A 23,882-nucleotide genomic window follows, 5' to 3' on the forward strand; every position below is an offset into this window, starting at 1 on the left:
TTAAGCTGCAGATTTGAATCTGGTCATTGTCAGACTAGTCCTACACATGCCAACCTGCGTCACCTGCAGGAAAGGAAAGCAGTAATCAGCAGTTTCGAACTGCAGGTGTAGACGTGTAGATGTTGCCACCTACCAACAAAGACCATAATAGCAGCAGCCATTTTGACACATGGAGGCAATGGACGTCACAGCTGGCTGCAGTTTTTCTTTTTATAGCTGCTGCTTTCTTTGTGTGTCTTGGAGGTTTTCAGCTTTTTTACAGCTATTACCACCTAAAACAAAAAGAATTACAATTCAGCTGGTGGCTGTAAAACGACTAATGTTTATCTTGAAGATTTTGTAAAGTTTGACGTATCAAGATTGGAGAAGCTATTATTGTCCTTGTTGGAAATGCAGGTCCAGAACGGCAGGTGGTACGCCTCTGCAATTGACTGACGTAGTGACATTGTATCTCCTTGCTTTTTAAAGATTTAATTTTTTTATATGAAATCTGACAGTATCCAGCAACTTGCCAAGCATGTTTGTTTTCAAATTATGTGGTATACAAATTAATTTTCAGATAAATGTGATGCATTCTGATGACTGTCCAAGCTTCTTCATGTTATTCCTGTGCAATTTGTTGTAATACTCCATCATTACATCATTTACTGTGCGTGGGTTCAACACCCAGGTTAGGCAGGTGTTAAAGCCTTTCCTGTTAAGCCTACGATTGTCAGTGTTCTCAGGTCAAAAGGTGGGTTTCCGCCATAGCTGAGTATTCTACCGTCCATACAGTTTATGAGAGCAGCTCACATCAAAGGCGCAAGTTGTAAAATATGTTCTGTACTCATCTGTAAACCAAACCATGTGTAAAATTCCATGATAATCTGAGAGAATCCTAAAATGAACGGACTTTTCCTTTGTGGAAAGTACCCAAAAGTCTCATTACATTCCTAAAATTCCATAATCTTTGGGAACCATGCAATACACAACCATGAGAGATGGAACACTTGGAGGGCACAAACATTTTAATAAGATTAAGAACAAGAAATATCAAGAGCACTATGAGCTATGGCCAAACAAAGCATGACTAGCTGCCTTGATGATAGCAAAAATTCATAATCTGAAGAGCAGCCACATAGATGTAAGTTTATCACAGAGACGCTTGTAGACCTCCCTCAGTAAACACTTAACCTGACAACAATAATTGTCTCATTTCTACATACAAGACTTTTTCTTTAACATACAGGACATAACATTGACACAAAAAAAAAACTACAACGAAAAAAGCCTGTCCTGTTTTGATTGAGTTACAAATGAGAAATGATTCACAAACCAAGGAAATCATGCACATAAGTATGATTCCATTCTTCACTCAGCATGAATAAGTTTGACACCCTTTACAAAATGAGAGTGTACCAATAAACAATGAGCCACAGATTCCTCCCCTTAGGAAGTAAACATCTTTGAAAAATACATTTGGGACATCTTTGTGGCTAGAAACAGTCTCATACGCTCATTGTGTTGCCATGTAAATTGAGGGCAAAGACAGAAAAAAATTAACTCAACCAAAAGCCTCACTGATCGCCTGGGCCAGCCCAGGTGTATGCAGGCCAAAAATACATCATTAAATAATATTCACATAAGTTAGTAATGCATATAGCATCCTGTCATCTACAAACCTATTCATGTTTTTTTTTTTAATTTTTTTAAATTACATTTCATCTTAAACCTGATATATCTAAACGACGACAGTGATGTTTACACAAACTGTACGACTTAGTACACACATCAGTGGTACAGACTACACAGGAATTAACTTCTGTCGCTATGAGGCACAGCATTTACAATAACTTAATACTTATTGATGCCGAAAAGTCTCACTCCGTGTAGTTGTGGCAGCTTGGGGATCAGGACGCTCAAAAGTGAGGCAGTGTTTATGACGAAGTGTGCTGTGTCATACTTTGTGTAGAAACTTGCCAGGAAGTATCTGTGGAGCAAAACAGACGGATGAATTCAAAAATGAACCATGAAATCCTTCTTATACAACAAATTTCAGTTTCCATGACTGTTCCACAACATTTGATGCTGTTGTAATGATCACCGTTTCTAGAGATGATGATGATGAAATGCTTTTCCCCCCCCTCCCCCCTTTTTTTTTTTTTTTTTTAGGTCTGGTAGTCAATGTGAATGACCTAGGATTTGATAAAACTATAAAACATCACATAGAATCACAGGATATCTAATACTTACAGAATGATTGGGGAGATGGTGAAGAACTTTCTAGATGACGTGAACTGCACGCCGTAGTCAAGCTGTTCCCAATGTGTAAGAAGTCTGGCTTTTCCTTGGTCGGGGGTCTCAAAAGGTGTGCCTTTTACTGCATGCATAAAGACATACATTCCCTGTAGAGACAAAAACACAGCCAGTAGTGCAGTCATTGCAGTCCGTAAAGAACAAGACCACAGCAGACTGATTCAATTGAGTTGCTTTTCTGTTTTCATATAATTTTCTCCATTATATTTGGATGAAATTGATGTCCAAAAACATCTGCAACATTTTGTCACAATTCATTTGAATTTGGAGTCATCATAAAATACTGTAGGTTTGGAATAATGTTACAATATATGGAAATTGAAATGTAAAAGAGTAGTTAGACCATTTCTCTTAGACTGGTTCACAGATATTTTTTTTTTTGCAGATACAGTATGTAAAGCTGCTGGCTGTCGTACAATAGCCTGGCTAGAAAAAAACTTGCTGCAGGAGTTTTGGGTGTCTGAGCTACAGAGTGTTTACGGCAGACAGAGCAGAGGCAGAAGCAACACAGCTCCTGCTTTGTGCTTGTGCTGCTTGAGCCCTTGATAAATACAAGAGCCAAAAAAAAAGGAAGGGGTGATGCAGATGTATTGCTAAGCTAGCTATCTTGGGAATGACACTTATTTCCAATTACATGCCTCTATGTCAAAACACAGGAAGAGAGCTTTAAATGGAAAACCTGCATTACAGAGGGAAAAGTAATAAAACTAAAATGCTGACATACGGCCAAGGCATAATCAGCACACTGCTGTTGTATTGTGTGGAAAACAATAGGCTATAGTAGACCTTAGCCGTTACTGTTAATAGCCTCCCGTGTTGGCTGTGATACACAATCCTTGTAAACTGCTTTGGGCTTGCACTACTTGATGATATCACACAACATCGACTTTATTTCTTTATTTAAGGCCAGCCATGTAACAATGAAAGGTCAGTTTTGTGTACAGACTTTATGTGGAGTGGGGAAATTATCATAATGGGTCAAGCGTCAGGCTGCCACAAGGACAGCCTCCCCAAAATAGAGCTTATGTTAACAAGCACAGGCAAGGCAGAAGGTAACATACACCAGGCTGTTTGGCTACACACGCATGCAAGATTCATTTGGCTTCTGAGGCTACAACTAACTTTGTGATATTCAAAATATTATGTAAAACACCCTTAAATCAAAATGATTGTTTCGATCGGAGAGTGATCTGACAATAATCTGAATGACCTAGTTAGTTGGTTTGGCCTGGTGAGCAGCACTGACAGCGTGAGGATGTAACTTACAAAATTGTGTATGACATTAGTTAGAGTCCACACCACTGGCACGCTGAAGAAGGGTATGCTCAAGAGCACAATGTGAAGTATTCCAACGCCAAGCGCATAGGTCAGCCAGATCCCTCGACTGTTCATGACCCGAGTATTTGGGTTCACCTCACTGTGTGCCACACCCACATTCATTCTGGTCTGTGAACAGAAAATATATAAACATATATATATATATTTACTAAACAATATACACTATTGTGCAACATTTATATTTTTTCTTTCCTTCTTCCATCTGTCAGACAAACTATAACTTATACAAGCTCTTAATCCTAAAATCCTGTAACACATTAAAGAGCCCCGAAAATGGCATACTTTGTAAATACACTACCTGCAGAGGACTGCAAAAGTGCATCATTTACAATTTTCTATATAAGCAAATGATACTACCTAAGTGCCATAGTAGCACTTTACCCACAAGTCTAAATGTGATAACAAAAAAAAGCACCTTGTGCAATCTTAATGAACATTGCCCTGTGCGCCAGGCTGAAACGTAAACGAGCAGTTATTACAGGCAATGGTGACTTTCCTCCACATTCCCAACCAGGCCCGGTGCATGCCAACATTCAGCTGTCAGTACCAGCCAGATTGTGAAGTCTCAGTCGAACATGACATGAGCCCTAACAATTAGCCAAATATCTGTCCACAATTACTCCAGTGTAACATGTACATTTGGGATACTGCTGCTCATTTCAGTCGACAGATAGAGATTCAAAGTTGATACATGAAGTAAGAGACATTCGGTCTGATAACAAGACCAAACAAGTACTTGTAGAAAGTAAGTATGTGCGACGACAGAATGACTGAAACTACTGGAAATAATCTTTAGACAAGATTTGATTATAGTTACATATAAATAAATAATCATACAAATAATTCGTGCTTTGGTGCTCAAATCAGTGTCACTGGCTTAGTCTATTTGCTGATTACTTTTCTAAGCTACAGCAAACTGCACGACTGTTAACATACCTTTAGATAACATGAAATCAAACTGATTGAACAGAAATCAACACTTCTTAGTTACATAATGTAAACCGATGTTATCTCTTATTTAATGTATATATTGCCTTGCTAACGCTAAGTAGATGTGTAAACATGAGACGTCCCTTGGACATACTTCGTTTTCAGTACATAGCCCGGACCAAACCACCACTATTCTAAACCAAGTTGGTCAGCGTCATTACATAAATAAGAAACAATAAGTAACGTTACGTGGTGAAAGTGTAACACCAAACACCCAGCATGCAAACTTACAGGTAGTAGCGAGCAGTGGAGGTATTTATAGAAGCAACTGCTATGGAGAGAAATGGTTTATCTCCTTGTTGATGTGTGCAGTTCACAAGCGTAGACAGCACGTCGTACACTGACCCGAGCGGAAGTAGAAGTGGTTTCAAGTCATCAGCACCGAGGTATTTGGTGCCCTGCGTTGACTTCTCAGGCTGTGTCCTGCCCCCAACATGCTCTACGAAACAGGTGGTTATGCTAACATTTAGATTACATGTGTTTAAAGTTAGGGTTAGTTAGAGCCTGATTGTGTTTGGTTTTGTTATCGCAATCCTACCGAAAGCTGGGTTTCTAAGTAGCCTGAGAAAAAGTAGTACCTGTTAGCCTTAACTCAGGGTAGAAATTTCTCTGACGAACTTTCTGAACCCGCCCTCGTGTCACTTCTAACCAATCAACGTGTAATGAAGGGGGCGGGAATCAGGTCGTTTCCGCCGTGTGGCTCCTGTCTGTTTATGAAAGATTCAACTGGGGCTGCAATCAAAAGGACTCATACAAGTCAGTATTGAACTAACGTTATCTTTTTCAGCTATTTATTAACGTTAATATTCAGTTTAATATGGGTTTGTAATGTCGCCACGTAGGTTTACACGAAATTGGGTTTTTAATTGTATGCTAACGACTCTAAGCAGCTCAAAAATTAGTTAGCTAACGTTAGTAAAGTCAACGTACTGTAAAACGCCTTTCAACTGTTTTATTAAGTTGTTCACTGTGCCATGGCGTTTCTCTATTATATTACATTGTTTTTGACTAAATTGCGTTTTGACTGAAAGAAGATAACTTGAGTGTTTCGTCTATCAGTCTATTAGTCTATCAGAGACACTTCTGGACCCATCTCAAAATATTAACAATAACAACCATGTACAGTGTTAAATTGCTTTTTCTTAACAATTTATGTGTGCACCTCTTAGTAGCAGAATGTGTTTAAATGTGACTTCCTATCATTTCTACATTGAAATTCTGGTTCATGGAAGTGTTTTGTGGTGTGTGAAGACACAGCTCTCACTGAAATCTTTTCAAGATTTTCTCCTCCCCCATGTCATGTTGTTGTTGTTGTTGTTGTGACTCAACAACACTCAGAATTACCAAACTAAAACCAGAATTTTCTTCAACAGGTACTTTAAATCATGAAGCAGCTGCCTCCAGATACTGTGCGGCTGCTGTCCAGCTCCCAGGTCATCACCTCTGTGGTGAACGTTGTAAAAGAATTGATGGAAAATTCCCTGGATGCTGGGGCTTCAAGCATTGACATTAAACTGGTACAGTGTCTAAATGACAGACTTTGGAAGAAGGAGCCTTTTATTTATTTTGGAAATGTGATTAATTAGTAAATGATGAATGAGGAAAGGAAAGTGCAATTGTCTGTAGAAGAATAGAGCTAAAAACAATATGGATAGCATTAGTCATAAAGGAAGTGATGCCTGCTATATTTATGAATACATCTATTTTTTGCATCTCAGGACTTTGTAACTATCTTAAGAGATTTATTGAAACTGATCTGAGCGTAACAAGTGAACCTTCAGTCTGTGAGATCTGTGTTTCTTTGATACTGCAGAAGCAAGGGTGGTTATACTTTTTTTTTCAATTGGTGTTTTCTTGCCTATTTAGCAGCAATACTGTTGTATTGGATAATACAATTAGTAAAATATCCAAATAAAGCATTGTGTGAGTCAGCACTTTGCTATAAATACTGTATATTAATGGAGAAAAAAATGCATTTTTCCTGCAGGTAAAAGTGTGCTTTAATTGCTGTTTAAATTGTCCAAACTCAGATTCGTGATTTGATTTCAACAGTATGTATGTAATGAATTTCACATTGCAGGAGAACTACGGTTTGGACCGTATAGAAGTGCGTGATAACGGCCATGGAGTCAAAGCTGTTGATGCTCCTGTGATGGCAGTGAGACATTTCACTTCAAAGATCTGTAGCCACGAGGACCTGGAGCGACTGGAGACGTACGGCTTCCGAGGAGAGGCACTGGGCTCCATCTGTGCCGTGGCAGAGGTAAGAAGTATTTAACAACTGTAGTTATTAAATTACAGTCAGATCAAAAGAAAAAAAGGCAAATGGAGACAGAATTAACAGAAGTTATACATACTGATCTAAGTGTGAACACTGAACTACTAACAAAGTTCATGAAAAAACATTTCATCTCATTCATGCATACATTTATAATATTTTACAGATAGCATGACTCTTTGATTTATCAGTATATAATAGGATTGAAATATACATCCTGGTTTATTACAGTATATAAACTGGGATGGTTGGAAACCTGATGTCCTATTGTGCCGTTTCCCTTCAGGTGGCTGTCACCACGAAGACAGTGGAGGATGACATCAGCACCCAGTACACCCTTAACTTCACAGGGGGGATTGTTTCTCAGAAGCCATCTCACTTAGGCCAAGGCAAGGCACCAATAATTGAATTGGTCTTGTAGTGAGCAACAAAATCAAAGACTGCTTTTTATAATGAAATGTTAGAGTGGAACTTTTAAGTTGTTGTCACAGATAGAGACATTGTGAACACTGATAGTAGTTTTCGTTTTTATACTGCTGAACTGGCAGAAAAAGGCATGACAGTAAAAGAATTGTTCATTCGGCCTGAAACACACAAATTACACACACCTTGATCAATAAGTTTTGGCCCCGCGGTGTCCAGGTAGATCTGGTCCAGACCTTCAGCCTTGTTGCAGGAAAACTAAATTGTATGTCAAAAGCTGTTGCACACCTCTGCTCTCTGTATTTTACAGGTACAACAGTGAGTGTACTGAAGCTTTTCAAGAATCTTCCAGTGAGACGGCAGTACTATTCCTCTACCAAGAAGTGCAAGGAGGAACTGAAGAAAGTGCAGGACCTGCTGATGGCCTACGCCATTATAAAACCAGACTTGAGGCTCACACTCATTCACAATAAGGTCAGTAACTCCTCCTCCCTTTTCAGATTTAACTTAGTAAAGAAAAATAATTTTGACTTTTAACTTTCACTGGTGACTAATCTGAACATAATGTCAGCATGCAAATATATGTGTAATATATATTATTTACAATCAACAATAATGATTGATCAAATTTAAAATTTAGGCAACGGTCAAATTAATATAAAGGCTATTTTATTTTTCCACCAGCCAGTCACCAAGCAGTCAAAAAGCTTGTCTCTGAAAGTGATATGCAACCCGAAATCTATTGAATATCAAACACTAATCTCCTGTGGGCTTGAAAGGTGACTGTAAAAAATTGTAGTTTGGTACATAACAAATAAAGGCAGTTGTGGTCAGCTTGGTTTCATGTCAGTTACAATGGAATTTTTACTGTGGAAAAAACGTATCAAAATTTCCTTACTAATCCTGCAGCAGAAATCACGTTTTATGATGGTGATATATGACTAAATGCACTACTGTGTCCCGCAAATGTCCTTCTGATGAGCTGTAGTGGTTGCTGTGTTTTTGATTGTGTGGAACTTACTGAGCATACAGATGAACAGCACAGAAGTGGATTATGCTTCAGGAGAGGTGCGAGAAATTTCTGTGGATGTTGCAGTGCCTCTTGTCTGCTGTGAAAACTTGTCACCCTAGGAATCCATTGTAACAGACATAATTCAAGCTGCTAAAACATAAGTCAGTCTACTGTTCTTTATGCAGGAAACTTTTTAAAGAGACCATATTATGCTCATTTTCAGGTTCATACTTTCATTTGGGGGTCTTATTAGAATAGGTTTACATGCTTTAATGTTCAAAAAACACATTATTTTTCTCATACTGTGCATTAATGCAGTACCTTTATTCACTCTGTTTGAAACGCTCTGTTTTAGCTCCCCAAAAAGCCCACTTTACTCTGATTGGTCAGCTGGCCCACTTTCTAGTGATTTTCTCAACCGCTTAGAACGTGTGTTGGAAAAGTCACGTCCCTTAGAATAACTGGATTCCTGTGGCTTCCTGATCAGCTGGAAACACAGCTGTAGCCACGGTAACCATGGTAGGCATTATGCAAATGTTAGAATGTGTTAGATGGTGACATAGACGAGTAACGGAAGAAAAGGCTGAAATACAAACAAGGCGTTTCCGACAGGTCAGGAGCAGTGATTTCTTGGCGTTGACTTTGGGCTTTGTAACTTTGCAGACCTTTTACATACACAGAAAAGCTATATAACACTAAAGGAAAGGGAAAATCCAAAAACCATAATATGGCCACTTTAATAGTCACCTTCACCAATCTACAGTGAAGTGTATGATACTCAAAGAAAAATATTTTTGCTGGAGTATGATTTAAATGTTTACCCTCCCTACAACAGAACTGAACCAATGGGGGGAAAGAACACATTGAGGTTTTAATGGTAATAAAGTCCTGAAAAGTGATTTAAATCCCTGCTCATAAAGTTTGTAGTCTTTCACACACGGCAACCACTAGGTGTCCTCATTAGTCTTCAAATAACTGTCCCAACATCAGTGGCTCAAAATCGCCTTCAGTGTTTGTTAATATGCCATGTATTTGAAGTATAGTGTTATATGTGGCAACCTTAACTGACAACATTGACATGTGTAAAAGCACTGAGAACCCATGTAAGATTACATACTATGTAAGATTAGGACATACACAGAGGAACTTCATTTAGATCTTAGAGGAAAAAAGGTACGTTTGATTCCATGAAGTTCATATTTCCTCACAATGTTGATACTACTGCTACTACAACTAGATCTGGGGCAGCTACTATTAATAATATTACACATGATATTTATAAAGCACTTTTAAAAAAAATATTGCTTCCAGCAGATTAATGTATAAAGACAACAATAATAAAGTGCAAGGAGTGACTGTGAACTGTATATAAAATAAAAATGGTCTGCTTAGAGATTAGTGCTGCACAGGAAAAAGCAAGACTGTATGGAGATTCAGTGCACTGCTTTTTTGTTTTCAAATATATTTTTAGTTTACTTAACATATGACTCAGTTTAACAATTATATTGAACCAAAGGAAAGTTTGTATCTATTGATATTCAGTCAATAAATAATAAAAAAACCATACAAACAGTAATAACCAATTTCGACAAATGGAAGGAGGGAAAAATACATACAAGTCTAGACAATCCCACCCTGTCATAGTAGTCCACCCAATTTCCCTGTCTAAGTGTCACTCATTTGATAATGTGAAATTTTGCAAAAGTGTAAAATGTAAATAGTGTAAGGTGTCCTTTGACAGTAGAGCTTGCTGTTTGGTCCTCTCTAAAGATTTTCTGCCCTTAAACAGAAAGTTACAAAAGGATATTGATATAAAAGCTTGTCAGGTAAATTATTAATCAAACACCTTCTTGAAAACAGTAATTGTCTCCAGCCTCCTGTTGTTTTGTTGTCAGTGCTAATGCGAGTCAGTGAGTTATGAAACTGTTACGTGTGATGGAAAATATTAATGTGACTTGTAGAAGCACCTTAGAAACACACAGACTAAACCTTTGGTCGAGCCAAGCAAGGACAGACTGACTAACCTGATAGAGGGAACTTAGTCAGTCTGTGCTGGCCTGGCTTGACAAAAGTTCAAGTCATTAACTTTTTAAAAACATGTCTCAAAATCACATGCATACAACACAATGTACCTGTAGATATTGAGGAGCAATTAAAAGTTGTAGGACTCTTTTAATTAGTGTGCATGTAGTCTAGAAAGGAATAGCCCAAAAGCCCTGATGACCCTGCTGAGGCTGATGGCTGAAGAGGTTTGATGGGATGACGAGCTGATAGACTCGCTGATCTGCGAAGACTGGGCGGAGATGGGGTGGTGGACGGGCGTGCAACCTTTGCATGAACATACTGAAAGCAGAGAGAGAATCATATTTAAACAGAGGGTAGTAGGATGATAGGTTGACAATGAAGGTGTGTCACTGTGCTATTGGATAGATGAGACCAGCTGATGGAACAGCTGACGTCCCAATTTGACAGCACCGGATAATGACTGCAGGAAATATAGTGAGCATGCGTGAGAGGAGTGAATGGCTGAATGGTATGAGTATTACTACGCCTAAGCATGCAGAAGTCTTCCTGTCCTCAGTCTTCCTGACTGAACTTACGCTAGAGCTTCATTAGTCTGTTTAATTGAGTTGTCTTTGGATGCAAAGAAGAACACTTCTAAATAGCTAATTGTTATGTAAATAATTTGCATGGAGCAGGCATTCATCAGACCCTTTAACTAATTACAAAAACATTTGATATAGCTTTTAAACTGGGACTCAAGCTGAATATTGATACCACAAAATATACAACCTTACCTGAACAATTTTACATGTATTTATTATGGCTGCAACTGACAATTGTTTTCTTTACTGATTAATCCAATCTGTTTCTAATTTTTTCTATTAATTGTTCTATACAATGTCCCCATCACAATTTCTCATCTACTCTCTAAAAGCTTGTTTTGTACGACCCATATTCCAAAACTCAAACATATTGAGTTAACAGTGATATAAAAATGAGGAAAGCAGGAATTCTTTACAGTAGAGAAGCTGGAACCAGAGAACTTTTGCCATTTTTACTTGATAAATGACTTACACGATTAATTGATTATCAAAGTTGATCAACTAATTAATCAATCAACTTATTGTTTATTTTTCCACCAACCAGTCACCGAGCAGTCAATAAACTTGTCTTTTAAAATGATATGCATCCCAAAATCTGAACATGTTCTGCACTAAACCTCTGGATAAAGTATGTTAACAACTAGGATAATGACATGTATGAAAGGGCTAATTGGTATTTAAGCAGTGTATTGAAATAACATTCAGGTGTGGCTTTAAGATCCCCATCAAAAAATGTTTATATCAATAAATATTAATATATAATGGTATAATAGAAATGGAAATGGATGGAGAGAACTACATACCCTCTCCAAAGACAGATAGTGCTTAAATGCATTAAAGCACAACAAGAAAAACATTGAATGAGAGCGCTGTTGAAAGAGGAGCAAATTCAAATTTATATTGCTGCCTGTGCTCAATGCTACTGAAATAATACTGTGCAAAAGCAAAACTAAACATTATGCTGTGAACAACTGGCAGAAACGACACAGAGCAGTATTTGGAGGAAGAACACAAATACTATGAACAAAACATGGTACAGCGAGCACCATGGTTTGGGCTTGCAAAGCCTGCAGCTGTTGAAGGATGATGAATGAATTCCAAATTCTACTAGAAACATTTAGAGGAAATAATCAGTCTGTACTCTGAAACTTTACAGTAGATAAGGATGACCCTACACATGAGTAAATCTACAATATATTGTCTTAAACAAATAAAATGTTTGACTTGTGGCCTAGTCACAGCCCTCAACATGTCACCTCCACTCACCTTGACCACACAAACAATGTCAATTGCTAAAAAAAGTGTTGCCCTTGAGGAGTGTTTGTTAATTTCCATTAGCAAATGGAAACAGTCAAATTACTACTTGATTGTTGGGTGAGGTTGAGGTAGTTGACAGTAGAAGCTTAACTAAATATAACCAACACACATACCAAAGCAATGCATCATATTCCACAATGTCCAGTTGTTGTGACTTAGCTTTGAAAAGATGAATCATCATTTATCGTTAATTATCATCACAGTTCTATTGAGGTTGCATGATTTTTGGTATGGATAACAAAAGAAATTCAATAGTTTTAATGTTTGGCATGTTTTTAGACCAGTTGTGTTTGGTTACTTTTTATCACCAGTCCCCTGGGTTGTACAGGGTTGCATACTTTTGGTGTGCACAATAAAAAAGCCAGTTATTCTGGGCTGTTCCATTACATAACATTAGATTAATCAGCAGTGGAATTATTTAGCAATTAGACATTTCCATCCCTTATGCCCTTTCCCACCACAGCTAAGCGTAACTGTCAGGTGCCCCAAACACAAATATGGCTGACTGTGAACTCTGATTTGGTTGATTATGACGCCTGAGTAAGTTGCTGAACACAGCTGCAGACTTAACCCCAGATTCTGTTTCAGGCTGCAGCCAGTTTGTACACAGAAGTGTATGTGTGGTGTGGGTCACGGAGGGGCCACTCGACCACCATATAACTTTCATAGAAATCAGTTTCGAGGTTGTCAGGGGAGGGTAGTGAACCCATTTCGCACAATCAGCACTCAGTTGCCCCTATCCTTTACCCCCAACTCTGCTCTTCGGCCTGTGTCATGTTTCACAGCTTCTTCAAGAACTGTTTACAGGAGTGATCCGTTTACATGTGCCAAATTGTGTATTTAATGGCTGAGACATGCCCTGCAACAGGGTGCATGCTTTTAGAAATCAACACCCGGGAGATATATTCACTGGTGGACACAAACTACAAGGACACTCGTGGGTGTCAACATATTTTGTACCTAAAATATTTTCTTATTTGACATAATCCTAAAATGAGATAAATTTAATTATTAGAAAAATAAACATGACTTAGGTTACAAAATGTTTTTTAAATGTACCATGATTTGTGGAGAGTTTGTGAAAATCATAGTATAAACTAAATGTTTTTGGGCCCTGAGTACCTAAGATTTAATATTGCATTGTGCCAACTCAACTATTTTCACAGCAATATATCTATAAGTAGTTGTCGCAAATAGCATTTTTGACCAGAAGTTGAAATATTGCCTTTAGAATTACAGTTCTTGTCGTTTTGAAAAAATGGCATCATGGTTTATTTTTGTATGTTAATTTAAATACCCATTCATTTTTACTTCGGCAACAACTACTCTTCTATATCTTTTATGCTCCCTGCACTAGTTTTTGTCCATCTCTTGCTGAATCTCTTGACAGAAACAAAATGTATGAACTCCAGATATGTTGGCCCAGTTACTATCTTGACAGGTGGTTATGCAGTGTGATTCGCCTGATGTGGACTCTTGGAAGTTGACTGGTGTCATATTGTTACAGGTGGTGATTTGGCAGAAGGCCAAGGTGGCTGATCACAGAAGTGCACTCCTTGCTACGCTGGGGCCCAGTGCCGTTGCCAACCTGCTCCCTTGCCACCATCACCAAGAGCAACCAGAGGTTAGTTAAGGGGAAAAATGCAGAGATGAGAGAGAAATGGAGCAATTCTAGATATGATGACTTGCAGGTTTAGAGAAGAGTTTGTTTGTTACAGTTTTCTTTGGGTTTTCATACACACTAACATTGCCGACAGAAATGCTTGCATGTGTATTAGTAAAAAAGGCATTTTACATAATTCAGTCTGAAATAGTTAACTCTGTCTGACTGTAGGCAATATAAAGCAATGATTTCAGTTAAGTTGTGCCATATCACACTATGTAGGGCTCATGTTTATAGGTTTCTGGTTTGATGGTCAACTGTCATTGTTTCACATTGACCGGTGCTCAGCTGGACAAAGTCACCTTTGCACATTGTAACAAATGATGTCATGAATGTGAAGAGACTGCACGGAGTGCATTGCACTCTGATGGGTGAACGTCACAGGCACATAGCATGACTGAGCTGGCACAGAGCCGCATGCTAACCCTCCCACCTCATGAACACATCTTGCACTCTTTGCTGTCATGCTGTGGCTCCCATGCCCCTTTGCCCTTCATTGTGGAGCCATTATGGCAGTTGATCTTCATAAGACACACATTTGCCCCTTTTAAAAAAGCTCATTATCAACAAGTCCATCCTAAAATGTCATTTAGTCTTATTTTCAGTCAAAATTAAAATCAAATATTGTGACATGTGGTTGAAATAATGTAATTTTACTTGTTTCAGGAATGTTCCTGAAGTCCGCGTCTTTAACATTGTGTGACACCAGTGCTAAAAAACTAAGAAAATAACTCAGAAACAAGTTTGAAATAAGTTGATTTGCATTGGAAATAAATTATGATGACTCAGTGTCTTATTTGTTTTGCTTGTTTTAGAAAGGTCTAATTTTAACTGTCGATATTACATAAAATGCCAAGTTAAGATGGATACTTTTTGCAGAGCAAATGAGAGCATGCACGTTATACTTGACCGTGAGCTAATAACCTCATCATGAACGCCTGGTCTGAAGCCAGCAAATGTGGTCAGTTGGTGGATGGCCAACTATTCCCTTGCCCTTTTCTCTTGAGTTCTTTCCTGATGAAGAGTGAGTGCTTTTTGTTAGCTAAGCTTTGCTGTGCTGATCGTAATTGAATTACTGTCGAGCAGTAACTTTCTGCTTGGTCACGGTAGGTGTCATGTGGCTCGTACCTGCTGCCAGGCTCCCAACTAATCTAGTCTGACAGATATGGAGCAGCCCTTTTCACCCTGTTTCTCTCTCATTTTCCTCTTTGTTGTTGTTATTTTGCTGCTACACTTTGGTGCCCAGTTATGAGAACAACCTTTCACCTTTTCCTCTTACTCCCTGTAGCAATGAAAGAGAACGTTTCTCCTGTTTGTCCCCAAGACCAAAGATTAGTGATCAAGGGAACCAGGTTGACAATTTCACCGGGGCCTCGCTCAGGGAGAGTTATAAGAGTCATTCCTCTGCTGAACAAAATGTGACACTCGTTTTTGGCAGCATGACTACACGGCCCTTTGGGGCCAGAGGTGCCATTTGTGCTCTCATAAAGTGACCCTAATGAGCAGAAATAGAGAGAAGCATATGTGCCCTGACCTGAAACAGCAGTTCATTTATTAACTTCATTGGCATGCATTGCTGCTAATAATGAGCCTTAGGCCATGGGGGAAAAAAGCATAGCTATTCTGCTTGCAATCTGTAGAACATTAATAGCTTTCCATAATTTCTTACAAGCTTACATTCATAATTGAGTTTTAAGTGCAATTGTTCTGTTTTTTATGTTGAGTCATCAATTTTAGCTCATGAGAACTGCCTCTGGCGTGAGTCTAGGTGAAAGGTCGTCATGTATGATGCAAATTTTAATAGGAAAATGTCCTACACCAGCTGGTTTGGCATGTTCATAGTGGAGCCTGCACTCTGAGAGAGTGAGAGTGAGAGAGAGAGAGAGAGAGAGAGAGACTTCAGAGGAACCAACTAACTTATGCGTCTCACTACCTGTCTTTCTTGATTGTTTTAAAATTTACAGTGAAATTAGTGAAGTTTGCTATTTGACATCAAAAATGTAAAGGAGTTGATGAAATGAGTGGAGTAAACTTCTTAGGAAATATAGCTTTACTACTCCTCCTCATTATGCTGTGGCAGTGTATGTACGGTATGCTGGGACCGGTGCTGAGTGCCTGTTTGCTTGTGCGCAACCAGAATTAATGGCTTCATTCCCAGCTGTGCAGCTTTGCAGCTGTGCTGTCAGTGGAATGGTTCAACCTTGCCGTCCTAATTGAAAATGTAATGATGATAAAGTTTATGTAATGTCCAGGTTTCAAAACTAGTAGATACACTATTACGCCCCTGCGTCAGCCAGCTGCTGAGCATGTCAATTTGAAAATGTTTACAGGTCTATGAATGAAGGTCTCATTTCAGAAACTTTAAATTCAGCCCTTCATTTCAACCATTATTTGTTATGTAGTGTGATATTTTGTCTGGCAAGTTTATGTATGACACCTACTTTGTGCTTCTCTTGTGTTGGATTATTAATATTATATTTTAATTTTATTCAGATTGTTTTAGATGGTTTTTTTCCAAAGCCTGGGGCTGATTACTCTTCTACAAGCTCATCTAACCCTGACAGAACATTTATATTTGTCAACAACCGGCCTGTCCACCATAAAGATATAATGAAGGTAGAGTCATTTTGGAACAACAGAGTTCATACAATGAATGCTTTTTGTACTATAATACTTGTATCTAATACCATTCTTTTATTTTATGTTTACCTGCAAACTTTATCCTCAGTTGTTGCGTCAACACTACACTGCTCAGTATCCAGATGACCCAGCCCGAAACCGCTATCCCACCCTCATGCTTAAAATTACAGTTTCACCCTCCTCGGTCGACGTAAATCTGACACCGGACAAGACCCAGGTTCTTCTTCATGACAAGGTAGCTATGAAATTCAAGCTTAGGCAAAATCATTTGAATATGTAGTATATATGGTCAGAACTAGGTCAGATGCACAGATAATTTCATGATCCAGCCTTGCTTTTCATTGGGGGAATAAACCGAAACCCTAGCCTATCAGATGTGATTGGAAATTAAAATCTGTATACTGTCAATTTTTCTTTTTTCATAATTTTTTCTTCTGTGGTCTGTCTGAAATGTAGGAGGCTGTGCTGACCGCAGTAGATGCATTTCTGGTTTCTCTCTATGGCTATCGGCCTAGTGGTGACCCCCCAACTGAGAAGCAGCTAGGCCATGAGACATCTCTCTCACCGTCTAGTCCTTTGCGGACTGATGTTTCACAACCGGACAATGAACAAAGTGTAGAGAGGAATGACAGTCTCACCAACCACAATGGTAACTTCCTCAAAGATGCTCCTAAACATGATGACACAGCTCTGTCAACAGCAATAAGCACTGATGCTTCACTGAACTGCCAGACCTCAAACAGCAGCTCTTCATCCTCTGTAGCAGAGGACTGGATTGTCAACAAGATCCCAGCTGGGCTTGAGTCTAACTTTTCTCTCTGTGATGATGAAACAGCTCAGAGCTGCACTCAGACAGCAGAAACAGGTTCAGCAGGCAAGTCCCCTGAGAGACTTGAGGACAATGCTGTGTCAGGCGCAGACACAAGCAAAGACCAGTTATCAGCTGAGGACTGGAGCCGGGGGGCGGCTTTCACCGACCCCATTTCACGAGATCCTCTGCAGCCCGTCAAAATCCATCAACCCTCAAAGAACAATTATTCTGACTCAGATGAGATCAAGAGTCAGAGCAGCTCAAACAAAAAGATGTTCAACGCCATAACAGAGAAACGGGCTGCTCTGACGGCCTACGACCTGATCAGCAACCGCGCCATGAGGGCACCGCTGTCTCCCGCCGCCCTGTTCGAGAAGGAGGCCAGAGCAGAGGTCCTCAGGGAGAAACCCACAGCCAGCCTGCAGGATATCAGCATCGCCATTCACGAGAGGTGGAAAAATCTGAGGGAGGAAGACCGTAAGAAGTGAGTTTCCAGACCTTCACCTTTCCAAGCAGTTGTTTCCATTTCTTGTTATTTGCAAGGCAGAGAGAGAGAGGGGGGAAAGTCTGACCTGTCATTTGCATGTGAAAAGCATAGTCTGGAAATTCTGTTGATCTGAGCTGTGTTTCTAATTTCCAGACAACTGTGTCTAATGACATTTTCCGCAGTAAAATATGTATCGCTAATGGTGAAATGTCCTCTATTTCCAAAGTATGCCATCTATCCAGAGAATTCACATGTCTCACGTTTGCTGCAGATTTTATTGAACATTTATTCAATATTAAACCCACTGAGATTGTCTTTATTTCCCATACCTACAATGGTCCCCAAACATAGGCATACATAGTGACACTGACAAGGTTTAAGAGACATTCACTGATGTGAACTAATACTTCCCTTTATATACAGTATCTGATATTTCCTGATTTCTAATTAAAAACCAACATAAATTCTCAAGTCTGAGATCTAAGCACGCAAAATAGTTATAAAATGGTGCTATTAAGCAGGTCAGAGAGCACAGCACAATACGCAGGCCATGAGCAACTCTCTACTTTTTCAATCGATTGATTGTATCAAAGAAAATAATGAAATAGGAACAGAGGTTAATCTTGTCCCACAGTCATTAGTATCTTCTAAAATGGTCCAGATGCACACGGACATGTCAATAAAAGAAAGTACATACTGTGCTACCTATTGGTCTCTAACCACTGAGGTACTCAGCTAGTAGCATCATGGAATAACATCATTTTACTGTGCTGAAGGCGCTTCAACCCAATTATGTTAGATTACTGCATACCAATTTAAAGTAATTGCAAAGTTGGAAAATGTGTATCAGCAGTACTTGGGGCCTTATATAAGGTATGGAAGAGTGTATGGAAAAAGACATCTGTTTAGAATCCTGCCTTGCCGTAATGCTGTCTTAAACATGAAATAAGATGTGGCAAGCTCCTTTCACTGCCACTGTTAAGTGGCACACCACTTCTAGGAATTACACTTACACAAGTTCACGAAACAGGTTATTTGAATAATGGGGTGCTGAAGTGTAAGCCCTAATGCTTAACATATGAGGATCTATGGAAACATGAGTTGGCAAATAACAGTTTTGCTAAGGAAAGCACTCTATATGTATATATACTGTATATATCAAATTCTCAACACGTTCCCTGCATGTATAGTGGGAACAAGGTGGTACTCAGTATCTAAATTCTTATTTTAGAACATACTGTAATATGTTTAAAGTAGACAGCAACAGATGGCAGCTTAGCAGCTGTGCTACACAGAAGAAATGAGTAAGTTATCAACAGACACAACACTGTATATAAAGCAAGATTTGCCAGACCTGTTAGAGGTCTGTATCACTTATTGAAGCCCCCCCCCCCCGGCTTCTAAATGCCCACTTCTTTCAAACCCCATCTCCTGTTTGTTTAAAAATGTTAAGTGTCAAGCCCAATCATCAAGGTTATTTTCCCTCAAACTTTGCTCCCTCGAGAGCCACAGAAGATATTATACAACTGTTTTCGCATATTGAGTAGCACTCCTTGTGATGAGAAACTGAAACTGAACTCCATCTGTAAAATAGGTGGAGTGCCCCTTTTAATTTAGCCTAGTTTAAACCTAGACACTTGGGTATATTTTTGTTCTACACATCACCAAATCAGTGCATGCTAGGATGTCAACTTAATAGAATAATAGATTTAATAACAAAGAGGGTTGTCATTGCTGTCGTAACTCTAAAAGACTCATACTCTGCAGGTATGAGGAGAAGGCAAAAAAACACCTGGAACACCATGACCAAAGGACCAAGTTGGCCTCTGCTGAAGGCTCCAGAGAGACGAGCGTGAGCACCCCAAGGGGCCATGCGCAGAGCCAGAAACGCAAGGCCCCACTGTCCAACCAGCAGCTGCTGGACGAGCTCTTCTCTGCACAGCCCCAAAAGAAGATGAGGAACCTTGCGCCTAAGCCCTCGCAGCCCCTCCCCTGTAGCGTGGCTGCCCTTCAGCTGCAGCTTCAGCGCCTTTCATCCCAGAGCAGCGCAGTGCCACGGGGCCTCCGTCTTGTAAACCGGCTGGCCTCTCAGAGCGCCTGGGTCATTTTATGTGGTCAGAGACTCATGTTGTTAAACCCATTTCGAGTGGAGGAAGCCTTGCTGTTTAAGAGACTTCTAGAGAATAATATACTTCCAGCAGCGAGTCTGCAGAACCCTATACAGTTAACAGACGGGTAGCGTATCACTCACTTCTCACCAGCAAAATGCCAACCCTGACAGTTGTTTCCCTTGTGGAAATCTGCACACAAAATACACTGTTGTTGTATGTTAAACATCTCCTTGTCTCTCTTTTATAGAAGTCTAGGGGGAGCTGAATATACTGAGGCTTTGTGCAGCATGGAGAAACAAAGCCCTGAGCTAAACGGAGGGGCCCTCTTCTCTGATCCCAGGCTTGTGGCTAATGGGTTTAAAATCCAACTCACTCCAGGTACATCATAAATAATATTTTGGACCGTAACGCTGTTGTATGAGGCAGTCTAATATGATAGAACATTCATTTGCCAATCATGTGGCATGTCCTTCTGAACCTGATGACAAAGTAGTACTAACAGTCCCTAAACATAGGCACCATAATACAGCATAGAAGTCTATAACACACCCAATCAATCAGAAAACAAGCCTTTCTTATTTTTTCATGAGTCATGCTGTTTAAAGGTCTCGTGGATTGTCTAGTTTTATTTAACAAATGTTGGAGCCGATTGCCATCATTAATGTCATAGTTCACCAGTCACTTAGAAATGTCAAACGTACAGTTCTGAGTAACTGGATTACAGGCAATTATTTCTGACAGAGTTTCTGTGTATCAGATTAGTTGTGGATAAGAAGAAATATTCCCATTCCTTCAACAAATTTTTCCATTATGGAAAACGAGGAATGATGAAATAGAGGTGTAAATCATGAGAGAACCGAGATATATGACCAAACAACCTAGTATGTTTTTTTGTAATCAAAACCTTGTCTTTTATAATGGATCATGACAAGTTGAATAATAACTTTGACACGTTATGACAACTCAATCATACAGATATGTATGTTGACCACAGCATTTTTATTCCCACACATGACAAGTTATCTTTGAACTAAGCACATATTTTACAATTAACACACTAAGAAATTTGTCATATTAACCTTTAATCTGGTAACTGTAAACAAAAGAGTTAGTGTAGTGCAGCTAGTATAAGATATGCAAATAATTGATCAATTTTCTCATTGTTGTATATTTACTAAGCCTAGTTTTTATTAAGGAGATCACACTTGTGATTCTAATATTGATAGGTCTAGATTGACAGATTGTTCTGATAATTACAGTATACAGTGTAGTTTAACCATGTACAGTATATATTGTAATAAATAAAGTCAAAAGCAAAATATGTAAAAAAAATAAATAAATAAATAAACCAGATTAACTTGTTTTTGTCAGCTTCGTCATCATTGTTGTGACATTATTTCTCTGTTCGCTTGCAGAGGGTTTACAGTGTCCTGTAAGTGTTGGTTGTTTTTGTTGCTGGAATGGTTCACCTCAATTGACATTGGCTCTCTGCCCGACAGAGTGGTCTCACAGTAGGTTTGTACCCCAGTGTGCAGGTGATGAGAATGGTTGCCCTTTAAGAAATTCTAGGAATTTTCATTTGGCACTGCCAGCCTCGGTGGGTGTGCATGGGACTGAAGTTGGCGGCATATATAAGATGGTTTCATTGCACAATCGCTGCTGAATATCTTTGCGTTTGTTAGCATTGTTTAAAATGCGTGATGTTGTTTATTTTTCAAAACAATGTGTTTCTGCAGATACTGTCAGTTCAAAACTGAAAAAATACTGTCCTTTAAAAAAAAAAACAACAACAAAAAACAGCAAATGTCTTTATGGAGTAAATGCTGTTATTACAATGACAAAACTTGCTACTGTCAGTTGTTGCTCTCTACATACATTTTTAATAACAAATATCCCGGACTGTGCAGCCTTGCAGTGGCAACACAACCAGCACAGAAATATTTAAGAAATATTATAACTCTCTCCACTTCTCCAGGTTTTTTGTACCTTTCTGAGTTCATTTTGCGTCCAAAGTCATGTATCAGAAATATAAATTGTGCATGATTTGCAGTATTTCCTCATGAAATGAGAAGCCATCATTCTTCCACCCTACAAGACAACTTCCTTCCAGTCTGCTGGGGCTTCTATTAGTCATTTAACACTCCATTTGGCCCTTCGCTTGTTTGACTTGGTCATCAGTCCAGCCGTAAACCACAATATTTATTTATTATTCTTTCCTGGAGATAGTAGTAGCGTCTGGAGTATATTAATCCTTGTTTTCTGCTTGTTTTGGCCAGGTCTCACATCAGCCGAGAGACATCTGGAAGTGACAGCAATGGCAGACTGCGTGCCTTTCCTCGGTGTGGAGGACCTCAGGGAGATCCTGACTGCAGTTCTTCACAGGAAGGCCAGGAGTGTGCAAGAGTGCCGGCCACTTAAAGTCACAAACTACCTACAAGTGAGAGATGCTATGAATTGAGATTAAGAATGGCATTACTGTAGATTTTTGTTTTTGTTTTATTAAATATCTAAATTGTGACTTTTGCCTCACAGGGTGAAGCAGTACGACTTGCCCGTCAGTTGCCTACAAATTTATCCAGGGAAGATGTGGAGGAAACCCTTCTACGGATGGAACAGCAGCTTGGTGAGAGCAACCGGACCTGCATCCATGGACGACCATTTCTCCAACACCTATCTGACATCCCTTCTACAGACCAGGAAGCTAAAGCTCTGCTGAGGCCTTTAGAGCTGTAAGAAGTAGACACCTTAATGAAAAATCACAGCAATGCAATATCTATGGAACAGCTGTCTCATTTTAATGCAGCTGATTATTCTGAATGTAAGCTACCTGATTTGTTTCCATTCTGCTCAACTGATGTTCAACTGTGTTACAAACAACATAAAAATAAACGTTTTTCTCCACATTGTGTGCTTTGATCAAGTATGTAATTCATTTTGTTAACCTTGAATAGTTAATTTTTGTAAATACAGAAACAAAAAAAACATGTAATGTATTTATATTTATATATTACATAACATTTAATTTAATGCAGAATTGCTGAAGCCAACCTTATGAGTGCTCTGTGATCAACAAATATTCACAGTTTAGAATGTGACCTCTGATTTCCACAGAGCATCCAAAGAAAGTGGCTAGCTGTGCTGTGGAAGGACACGGGTTAGAGTCCCTCGACTGGCTCAGAAAGTCTTGATGAGGAAAATAAACAGGTAATGTCCTCTTAGGATCTACTGTTGTATAGCTGTTTGAGGAATTCACTTAATGCGTCGTTATATTAGTGGCCAATAGTTGAGGACATTTTACTCACAATATGAATGTACAGTATGATGGTGTTGAAATTGCCAAACCTTTAAATAGATTTTTTTCCCCAAAGAGCTGGTAAAGCTTTCTTAGCCCTAGGAGTAGCAGGGATTTTAATTGTGACAGAAATTGAGATGTTTTTTTTTTTGCAGGTGTAGAGAAAAGACAATGTTTTGGTCACTCTTAAGTTTCATGGTGCAACTGCACTAAATCCAATCCAGTGGCATTTGTCAGCAGATTCCTTGCGACAAAGAACTCACATTTCAACCTCAGTGTAGTCACTTAATAAAAATGATCCATGATGTGCAACAAAATTGAGACATTAATAAGTGAGAAATGTTTGTGTAGTACCAGGAATGGCTGGCCAAACAAAAGTAATGATACGTAATTAAAATTAACATTTGTTTGCAAAGTTAGTAGAACTCCCATCCACACCAGTGATACCAGTCTTGTTCATATGCAGATTTGCTCTTTGCAGCTATGAATTACACAGTATATTTCATGTTTTGGTTTTGTAGATTGATTTTTTGCATATTTTATTTTTATTTTAGCCTTTATTTAACCAGGTTTGTCCCATTGAGATCAATCATCTCTTTTACAAGGGAGACCTGGCCAA

The 23,882-nt window shown here is 39.0% G+C and overlaps 2 protein-coding genes and 1 long non-coding RNA gene across 5 annotated transcripts; 1 reads left to right on the top strand and 2 right to left on the bottom strand.

Annotated features, from left to right (window-relative positions):
• Window positions 1-989: 989 nt before the first annotated feature.
• Window positions 990-5,008, bottom strand: ormdl1 (ORMDL sphingolipid biosynthesis regulator 1). Its single transcript, XM_044216309.1, has 4 exons — window positions 4,855-5,008; window positions 3,562-3,741; window positions 2,233-2,384; window positions 990-1,969 (listed from the first exon to the last, which is right to left on the bottom strand). The coding sequence occupies exons 2-4, from the start codon at window positions 3,733-3,735 to the stop codon at window positions 1,834-1,836; spliced, it is 462 nt and encodes a 153-aa protein (XP_044072244.1). The 5' UTR covers window positions 3,736-3,741; window positions 4,855-5,008; the 3' UTR covers window positions 990-1,833.
• Window positions 5,009-5,291: 283 nt separating this feature from the next.
• pms1 (PMS1 homolog 1, mismatch repair system component) lies at window positions 5,292-22,872 on the top strand. Of its 3 annotated transcripts, XM_044216302.1 has the most exons (13): window positions 5,292-5,379; window positions 5,997-6,140; window positions 6,704-6,886; window positions 7,188-7,290; window positions 7,635-7,798; window positions 13,767-13,883; window positions 16,416-16,538; window positions 16,651-16,797; window positions 17,019-17,857; window positions 19,628-20,095; window positions 20,219-20,349; window positions 22,248-22,408; window positions 22,504-22,872. In XM_044216302.1, the coding sequence occupies exons 2-13, from the start codon at window positions 6,009-6,011 to the stop codon at window positions 22,702-22,704; spliced, it is 2,769 nt and encodes a 922-aa protein (XP_044072237.1). In that variant the 5' UTR covers window positions 5,292-5,379; window positions 5,997-6,008; the 3' UTR covers window positions 22,705-22,872. The 3 variants fall into 3 exon arrangements, with proteins under 3 accessions (XP_044072237.1, XP_044072239.1, XP_044072238.1); XM_044216304.1 differs by lacking the exon at window positions 16,416-16,538; XM_044216303.1 differs by lacking the exon at window positions 13,767-13,883.
• LOC122885350 lies at window positions 7,184-8,798 on the bottom strand. Its single transcript, XR_006380096.1, has 4 exons — window positions 8,658-8,798; window positions 8,346-8,451; window positions 7,510-7,582; window positions 7,184-7,315 (listed from the first exon to the last, which is right to left on the bottom strand). It is a non-coding gene; the product is annotated as an uncharacterized LOC122885350 (long non-coding RNA).
• Window positions 22,873-23,882: the final 1,010 nt, after the last annotated feature.

This window comes from Siniperca chuatsi, linkage group LG12, assembly GCF_020085105.1.
Source record: "Siniperca chuatsi isolate FFG_IHB_CAS linkage group LG12, ASM2008510v1, whole genome shotgun sequence".
NCBI lineage: Eukaryota > Metazoa > Chordata > Actinopteri > Centrarchiformes > Sinipercidae > Siniperca > Siniperca chuatsi.

Bases quoted from the DNA above. Each gene is read 5' to 3' on its own strand.
- ormdl1 (XM_044216309.1), bottom strand. From the start codon at position 3,735: ATGAATGTGGGTGTGGCACACAGTGAGGTGAACCCAAATACTCGGGTC. The intron at 2,385-3,561 runs GTAAGTTACATC...TTGTCTCTACAG, and splicing joins CTAATGTCATACACAATTTT to GGAATGTATGTCTTTATGCA. The intron at 1,970-2,232 runs GTAAGTATTAGA...TTTGCTCCACAG, and splicing joins ACCATCTCCCCAATCATTCT to ATACTTCCTGGCAAGTTTCT.
- pms1 (XM_044216302.1), top strand. From the start codon at position 6,009: ATGAAGCAGCTGCCTCCAGATACTGTGCGGCTGCTGTCCAGCTCCCAG. The intron at 7,799-13,766 runs GTCAGTAACTCC...ATATTGTTACAG, and splicing joins TCACACTCATTCACAATAAG to GTGGTGATTTGGCAGAAGGC. The intron at 16,539-16,650 runs GTAGAGTCATTT...CTTTATCCTCAG, and splicing joins ACCATAAAGATATAATGAAG to TTGTTGCGTCAACACTACAC.